The 9,675-nt window shown below is 32.2% G+C and overlaps 1 protein-coding gene across 2 annotated transcripts; it reads right to left on the bottom strand.

The window, feature by feature from the left end:
• Window positions 1–216: 216 nt before the first annotated feature.
• Window positions 217–1,936, bottom strand: LOC108461854 (plasmodesmata-located protein 2-like). Of its 2 annotated transcripts, none has more exons than XM_017761831.2 (3): window positions 805–1,936; window positions 610–720; window positions 217–515 (listed from the first exon to the last, which is right to left on the bottom strand). In XM_017761831.2, exons 1-3 carry the CDS (start codon window positions 1,589–1,591, stop codon window positions 508–510), a joined length of 906 nt encoding a protein of 301 aa, XP_017617320.1. In that variant the 5' UTR covers window positions 1,592–1,936; the 3' UTR covers window positions 217–507. The 2 variants fall into 2 exon arrangements, with proteins under 2 accessions (XP_017617320.1, XP_017617313.1); XM_017761824.2 differs by having other exon boundaries at window positions 610–726; window positions 805–1,917.
• Window positions 1,937–9,675: the final 7,739 nt, after the last annotated feature.

The raw sequence follows: 9,675 nt of genomic DNA, 5'->3' as shown, positions 1-9,675 counted from the left end.
TCTGAAATATTTTATTGGCATGGAAAAAAGATTGTCTAATTAAATTAAAACCAAACTAAAAAAAAGCAAGCATCATGGCTAAACTACTTTGTATAAAGCATATAAAGACATGAAGAAAATGGAGAGAAAAAAAAAAAAAAGGAGACAAACACCCACATGGCCAGGAAATAAAAAGGTGCTAAATTATGAAGAGCAAATAAAAAAACAAAACAATAGTTCTTTTATAGTCGCTTATAATATTATATAACCTCTTTTTTCACATTTTGTGAAAAAAAAATTTCATGTTTACATTTTCAAGGAGAACAAGAAAAATTGCATATACTAGAATTAAATTTGAACTGCTGCTAGATATAATTGGTGAGACCCTCAAATATATATATATGCCTGGTTTTTTCTTCACCAAATTACATTCAACAACAAAAAGTCAAAAACCCATTTCAAAATGATAAACAAGGAAAGAAATTCTCAACTAGAAAGAATCCCACCTCTAAATGAGCTCTGAACCCTTCAGTAATCTGGAAAAATAAAGAGGAAAAGATTCAACATTTGAAAGCATAAATAGAGAATACAGTATATAGATCAATTTGTGTGTATTAGAGAAATACATACCCTCATGTTTTTTCTTCATCACACCCCTTGCAAACATCAACAAAATGACAAGGAATCCAACACTTGCTGCTCCTCCTAATATTATAGCCACTGTCTTCCCTGTATTTTGCCCTGTTCCTACATCAATCAAACACATGATTTATTCAACCATTCTGAAGTCTTTAATCTGAAAAAGGATTCAATTTCATACAATACCTGATGAAGATGAAGAAGAATGTGGATATGAAGAAGAAGATGATCTTCTAGGGACCCCATTAGGATAATAGTTGTAACTGATAAAGCATTTGTGAAGATAGATTTGACCTGAGATGGAACTCCCACACTCCACTTGAGCTCTTTGAACAGCACTCTTTACGCACTCACCACAATCTGAATCCCCCACATCTCCTTCACATTGCCCCAAAAGATAAACAGATTGGTAATTTGTGGTGTAAAAACCATGGTTGCTAACCACCCCACTTTCCAACACTGAAAAGGCAGTGTCCCTCCTCTCTTCAAACCCAGTCCCAGCAACATTTGTAGCACCACAAGTCTTGAACAACATCTCCATGCCAGAGATTTGAGCAAACCCAGCAACTTCATACAACATGTAGCAACCATAAAGTTGGATTCTTGCAGCTAAAGTTTTGCCACAAAGTTTGTCGGCTAAAGTTGGGAGCCTGCTGGCACAGCTGTAACAATCACTGTTACTGAGATCTCCCCTACATTGAAAAAGACCAGTGATTGTGGTTTGGCCAGTACCCGTTGTTGTCTTGTAAAACTTTACCTTCATGGACTGTGAAAGCAAGGTCTGAAACAAGGCAGACAAGGCCTGGGAGTATATCCCAGCTGGATCTGTGAAAGACTGCTTAGCACAACCTTTGTAGACCAAAGTTGTGTAATCAGGGGCTGATTCAACAAGAGGGTAAAGTTCAAGATTGGTAAAGAAAACAAGAAATGAGAGGAAAAGGAAGAAGGGTTTTGAAGAAAAACCAAAACCCATTTGTTTGGGGTGGGTTTTTGGGATCAAATCATGGTATGTTTTTTGCAGATTTGGTAGGGATCTAAATGAGCTGAGTGGGTTTTCCCAGATTCACCGTTCGGGGTAGGGGTTTTGAGAGTTTTCTACCTTTACTTTTCTCTCAATGGCCTACCTCTGGAGCCGTGCAAATAAAATGAGAGAGGGAGAGACAAAGGTTTATCTTTCGCTATTAACGAGACGAGAGAGATAACACTGCACCAAAGAAAATGATAAAATAAAGAAATATATTTTTTTAAATGGGAATGCTTGGAACAGATTTAATTAAAACTAAAACAACTCTCTTTAATATTTTCAGGAGAATGAGAACAAAATCACATTAAAATAAAGTTGAGAAGTCGAAGTAATATTTTCTTCTTTAAAAGATCGAAGGACTAATTATAAATGAATGTGATTTTGTGAGAGGTAATATGTAAGTACCTCAAGTTTGACTCAAGCTTGTCACACTTACAACAGCTTTGAAACTAGTTTTTAAGTTTTAGAATTAATATTTAATATAATCTTAAAAAATATCACACATTTTTAACTTTTTTTTTGTTATTTAAAATATGTACACTTTAATCTAATATTTTAATTTTTTTTTACTATGATTCATCTCAATATTATCATTGCTTTTGAATCTAATGAATCTATCTCATTATTACTATTACTATTACTACTACTACTATCATCATCATCGTCATCATCATCATCATCATCTTATTTCATTATTAGAATAAAATCTCTCATTCGTTATTATTTTAATCTCATCATAATTAGTCCTATTGTTTTTTTTTTAAAAGAATCCTGATTTGGTAATAGAGATGTCAAGGGCAATGCGGTGCCCATGAGTAGTCTTCTTTTCTTCTTCTTCTTCTTCTTCTTCTTCTTCTTCTTCTTCTTCTTCTTCTTCTTCTTCTTTATAACATAGCAAATGCAAAGTTAGGGGCAACTAAATAACATTTTATAGGCAATCACTTGTTGTGCCATTCGATTGACTTGGCATTATAACGAAGGCCAATTTGAATACACTGGATAGATAGTTGTTCTAGTAGTTGCTGAATATTCGTTAATAAAGGCTTAAACTTCCAACTTACTATCACTTTGTTCTCAAAGATAGCCTTCTATTTCTTATTCATGCTTTAGCAAATACAACCACACTGAGTCGAGCTTGACAATCGTAGAAGGATCACACGAACAATGAGAAGTTGAAAATGTAGCTTTGTATCCTCGGCTAACATTACTATACAATTTTCATAGCCATATTGTGCAATAGCCGCTCTGTCACACCTCGAAATGTTAAATTTACGTTGGAATAGTGACTTTGGTTACTGAAAAAATTACAAATTGAATGGGCTCTAATGCAAAAATGACGGATTTATGGACTGGTTGTGGAAATATTGGATTTCAACCTTTAGTTCGATTATGCTTGAACTAAAGATTTCTTCGTGGAAGACATGATGGTTATGGGTATGTACACTTGGCTATTGAATTGGTATGGGTGAAGAAAGTGCGGAAGTATTATATAAGGGAGAGACATTGTTCTCCGGGCTATTCTTTCATTTTTTTTTTTATCTTCCTTTCATCATTTTCTCTAGTTTGTTTTGGAAGCAAGAAGGATTAAGGAGCATTATGCATGGAGGAAGAGACTAAAGTTTGATTCTAAGAAACTGGAAATTTTGCAAGCTGGTAAACTTCCTAACCTCTCTATATTAACGGATTTAAGGAAAGGAAAGAAAGTTAAGGATTTCAGTTTTCCATCGATTATGTTTTGTTTTGGTTAAAGATAATCATTTAAATGGCCTTTACATGCAAACAAGTATGGTTCTTATGATGATGAATTATCTTCATTAGAAATTATGAAATAGTTGTTATGTTTTGTAAGTTGGAGGCTCAAGTAGCTGAAAAAACTAAGTAGATGGATTTGGCGTTGACCTCCAGGTGAGTTCTAAAACTCAAGTCTTAGATGGTTATTAATTTATTTTCAATATCATGTGCTGGGCATGTTTAGTTGAGTGTTGTACAAATGATGCGTTTCCTATGGCTGAATGTTGTGTAAATAATGAGTTACTCTTTAACTGAATATTAATGTATTGTGAGGCTTGTTATGTGGACATAAAAATGCATGAAACGTTTGGCGTAATGTGTATGGTACATAAATAATTGTAACAATTCGTTTTCAATAGTGTAACAGCCTGTTTTTAGTGAAATTAGAATAGTGGTTTTGAGACCACAAATATGATGAAAAAATTATTTTTTATTATTATTTTAATGTCTACGATATATTAGTAGAGTCGTATAAAAATTTCATTAAGAAATTTTGACGTTTGCATGCTTAATTATGTGGAAAGGACTAAATCGTAAAAGGTGTAAAATAAGAGTTCTATAAGTTAAAGGTATCAATAAGCTAATTAAATTTTAAAGTAAGGGGATTTATATGGTTATTAGACCATTATTATTATTAGTGGACATTTCTGGACATAAAACTAAGTGATTATAAGGTTAATTAACAAGGTTAATTTAGTAAATTAATAAATATGTTAAAGTAAAATGAAGAAACAATTGATATCATCTTTTTAGTTTATCTTCTCCATAGAAAATAGGGCTAGAAAATGTCATTAAAGAAGCTTGATGGTTCGGCCATTGATAATCTCTTGCATGTAAGTCCGTTTTGAGTCCGTTATTCGAAAATTTTATGTTTTTAAGATTGTTGTAACTTAGTTTATCTAGCCCAGGGTGATTTTATCAAATTTTTGAAAACTTTCCATCAATATTTTTGAAGCTTTTTAATTGTAATTGGTTTGGTTTGAAGCTTGATGGTGATTTTAGGCTAGTTTGTAAAATGATTTTATATAGTTTTTATGTTTAGGGATTAAATTGAAAATAAATTAAATATGTCATTTTTTTCTTGTGAAATATCAACATGTGAGGACTATTTTGGGGTATTAATGAGTTTGACACAAAGAGTTTAGGGACTAATTGTGGAAATAAATTTGTTTCGATTTTAGGGATTAAATTGAATAAAGTGTAAAAATTTAGGAAAAAAATATAAAATGAAATTTAAAGGTCATATGCATAGAAATGAGTTTGATAATGTATTTGAATTTGATAAATTGAATTTAATCATTATATAGATCAAGAATTAAATCGTACGAGGGATAACTGGGGAAAAGGGAAAATCGCGGATTAGTCCCTACAAGTCAATCGATAACATATCTTAGGTAAGTTCATATAAATAAATATATGTATTTATTTATAACTTGTGCTAATATGTTTTAGTTCAATTGTATTTGATGTTAAATTTCGATATTAAGTTGTAAATTTTAAAATGCTTATAATTAAGTACAAGTGAGAAAATGGATATTCAATAATTGATTATTATTTGGGATAATATGGTTATATGATATTGAAATGAACTTAACTGATTGAAAGCATGTATACTAGTGTGTTTTTGGAAGTACCTCTAAATTATAATTGTAATAAACTCTGTTAAAATGTTCATTTGAACATAGTAAACGATTAGGATACGATTGGCATGCCAATAAGGTTAGAACGCATGTTTATACAGGATTGCATTTCGATGCCTCTATTAGCATTTCAATGCTCTCTAGTGTGAATTGGAGTACCCGAGTATCCGAGTCATGTTACTATAGTTCATCAGGCTATGAAAATATGTGACTAAGGTTAAATTTATTTGATAATTATAGTGTATATTTGTTTGAAGGTTGTATAAAAAATGATTATTCAAATATATTTCATTATGGTATTGATGTGATGAAATGTAGAGATATGTATAATTATGTGAATTGATTTGGTTTGAACCATTGTGGAATATGAAGTATATAATGAGCTAATTGTGTAATGATCATATGTGTTCTCGTAAATGATTGTTAGATTTAATTAAACTAAGTTATGTTAGTTTTCACATCGTTTAAGTGAGGTAAGTTGAATTGAATTTTAGCTATGAACTTACTAACCTATTTAAGCTTACTCTGTTTATTCTTATTTTCTATACTTAACGTTTTGAGGAACTAGTCAGACGGATGAACTTCAGAGCTCACACTATCAAGCTTCTAGTTCAGTAGTTTTGATTTCTTATTTCAATTTTGTGGCATGTATATAGGATTTGAAGTTGATAAACTTAAAGTTCTAGTTGGATTTGTAATGTGGTTAAGTTGGTTATAATGTTAAATTTCATGTTTTACGTTAAACTTGTGATGAATGTGATTGTGGAACATCCTTTTGATTCTATTTTGAAAGACAATGATTTGTGTTATTTGGTTTGTGAACATGATTTTGGTATTTGGTATCATAGAAATCCTACGTTTCTATTTGATGTCTTTTTTTGTGAATTATTGTTGAAATAGTCTTTTTGGATTTGGTAACTCATGAAATTAGAATGAAGTATGTTTACATTTGATAGTTTGACATGAATTAATGAATTTTGGTATACGACATATGGAAGTTGGTTGATGATTGAATGAGTTTAAATAGTTGATAATGTTTTAGTTTGAATAATTGTTGTTTATGTTTGAATTATGGTGTCAATGATGGCGTATTGGTTAGGCACTTAGGTTGATTATGAATTGGTATATTTTGACATGTTTTGGCAGATTTTTAATAGGTTTGGATGTTGGTTAATGAATAGCTTGGAACCTAAGAAAAGGGTATGAAAAATGACTTATTTTTAAGGTGTTTTTGGGTACACACGACCTGTGACATGGTTTACCACACAGCTGTGTGCCCCCACACGGTTGTATGACACGACTGTGTGCTCTGTTTAATTTTAATGATTTTAGGTCTACACGGTCTCAAAGAGTTACATGACCTAGCGACATAGCTGTGTGACCTTGAGTTACACAAGCATAGGTTGTTACATGGTTTGGCCACACAACTATGTCTCTGCTCCACATGGATTGAGCTTTGTCACACAACCTATGTTGTAACACCCCTAACTTGTAATTGTAGCTGGAATAGGTTAGGAGGCATTACCTAGCCGACAACACAATTCAGAATAATCGTATATCAAATATTAAATCATTACAGTAAATGTCATTCATTCACATTCATTAAGAATATAAAATCAAGCATACAATAATTAAACGTGTATTCAGGACTAAATTGATAATATATAAAAGTTTCAGAACTTATAAAAATTTTTAACTTTTCAAAGGTCACACGCCGGTGTGAACAGGCCGTGTGCCTCACATGGCCTTAGACACGTGTGTCTAAGTCGTGTCAAAATAAGGCATAGCCATTGACTTGCTCACACAGCTACAAGACACGCCCGTGTGCCTTGGCCGTGGTCGAGCCTGACTTGGGCCACACGGCTAGCCACATGCCAGTGTGCTTTGGCCATGTTCGGGCCTGACTTACAATTGTAAGGTACCCTAGGGGACACACGACCGTGCAACATAGCCGCGTGTCACACACGGCTGAGACACATTCCCGTGTGGACAAAAATAGGCCATTTGAATAACCAATTTGCCACCCCAAAATGAGTCAACCTACAAGCAAAGAAACAAGCATATTTGCTCAACCATTTCAGCCAATATCTATACCAAAACATTCATCATTTATATCATAACAATATCAACCATTTTCCTACTTATAAACCTTACCAATTCATGCCAACATAAGATACCACAATTGTATATTAACATCATATACTGTAAGCCATTATCAACTATAAGTTTAAACACCAAATAGCCAAATCACATGGTTAAGTATATACATCACAAAACATAATCCCTCAACTATTAGCCTATACATGCCATACTTTAATATATACATTTTCAAAGTACCAAAATGAGGTTCGATAGTGTAGTGACGATCCTGGACGATCCCCGAGCTTGCAGTAGCTTCGATATCTATAAAACAATGCAAACACACACAAAGTAAGCTTTCAAAAGCTTAATAAGCTCGTACCAAAAATCACCAATACATAAGTATTTATAAATTCTAAAATCATCTATCAAATCTATACCAACACAATCCACATGTTCATACCAAATCAATGAGCTTCACAGACATAGTATTATCTACCACATAGGTATCATACATACCTGAATCTTCCCGTAATTATTCACTTTCATTCTCACCTTTCGTTTAAATATTTTAATACTTTCCATAAATTATTCGTGCTTTGAACATCCTCACACTTAGTGTCATCTCAATTAACCGAAGCTAAGTCGGTATCGCACACTTAGTGCCTCAAATAGCAGAAGCTAGTTTAAATCACACACTTAGTGCCAATTACCATTGATTTATCATCGTATTCATCCAAACCAAACATATATACAATGTATGTATAATCAAATCATCAAAATATACTTAACATCATGTTTTAAGTACGAACTTACCTCGTACTCTGAATTGTCGACTCAGACTGTTTACTCTACAATCTTCGACTTCCCTCGGTCTAAGTCTGAATTCCTCTTTTCTTGAGCTATATGTATTCAAAATTAACCCTTTTATTCACCAAATAATTCAAAACAATCCATATACACATATTTAGGGCATTTTACAAAATAGCCCTAACTTTTTTACATTTCGACACTTTAGTCCCTAAATCACAAAATCACAAAATACACATAATTTGCTTATACTCATGCTTGACCGAATTCCCCTAGCTCTCATAAAATTCCATAAATTTTATTTATTTCACATTTTAGTCCCTCAAAATAACATTTTTACAATTTAGTCCATAATACTCAATTTCATCAAAAATTCAAAGACAAAACATGTAAACCCAACATCAAACTTTCATAATTCACCAACTAACATCACAAAGCTCATAAATTTATCAATAGCACATTTCAAAATCATCATTAAAATTAGAAATTGAGACATGGGCTTGATAGTATACGAAGCAACGATTACAAAAACGTATAAATTATCAAAAACCGAGTAAAACGCATACCTTAATTTGGCCACACAAGAATCGAATATCAAAACCCTATTTTTAGCTCTTTTCCTTACTTCATTGGGCCATGAAGATGATAAAATGACCATTATTTTCACTATGTTTTATTAAAATTGATTTAATAATACAATTACCATTTTAGCCTTAATGAATTAATATTAAAATTCCACTAACTCTAGGCATAATGGTCCATCCATTCTTCAAATGGTTTTATAACATTATAAGGACTTTATAATTAATAAGTCATGACAACTAAGCACTTCAACTACTAGCACACATCTTTCACATTTTACGCGATTAAGTCCTTTTATCAAATTAAGCACACATATGATTAAATTTTCACACGAGACTTTCACACATGTCAATTCACTTATAATAAGCACGAAAAATAATATTAAAAATATTTTTATAACTCAGATTTGTGGTCCCCAAACCACTATTCTGACTAGAGTCAAAACCGGATTGTTACATATGTAACACCCCAAAATAGGGCCTAAGAGTTTTAAGGGTATTTTAGAGATTTTAGCCTTAAGGTGTTTGAAAATTTGTGACATGGTTTATTAATAATATTTTTTACTATGGTTTTTAGAAAATTAAGTCAATTTCCGAAAATGAGTTTTAAATACCTTTAATTTTGAGAATATGACTGATTTATAAAAGAGTCAAAACTTAGAGTTATTAAGAGGCAATTAGACCAGATTTTAAAATCCAACCTATTAAACCCCCACCTACAACTTGTTTTCACGTTAGTCTCTTCCCCAATATTGTGTGTTGTCGTCTCTTGTTTGAAGAAGCCTCTCCTAATCGATTTTGATTCCCAAACTCTATTCCTTTGATTTCTCTTATCTTCTTAGCCATAAACCTCCATAAAAGTTAAGAAAAACATCCAAAAACACCATAATTTCCTCCATTGTCAAGCTTTTGGGTTTTCGATCAAACGTTTGATTTTTCGTCAACAATGTAACATCCCAAAATTTGGTCTAGTCGGAACAGTGGTTTCGGGACAACAAATTTGATGTCAAAATATTTATTTTATGATTATTATTAGGCCTAGAATATGAAAGTAAGCATGTGTTAAAGTTTCATGAAGAAATTCTTAGTGTAAGGTGTCCAATTGGAAATTAGGGACCAAATTGAATAAATT

The sequence above is a fragment of the Gossypium arboreum genome, chromosome 10 (genome assembly GCF_025698485.1).
Source record: "Gossypium arboreum isolate Shixiya-1 chromosome 10, ASM2569848v2, whole genome shotgun sequence".
NCBI classification, from domain to species: Eukaryota; Viridiplantae; Streptophyta; class Magnoliopsida; order Malvales; family Malvaceae; genus Gossypium; species Gossypium arboreum.
Note: the sequence above shows the minus strand (reverse complement) of the source record. Positions and strands in the feature narration are given on the sequence as shown.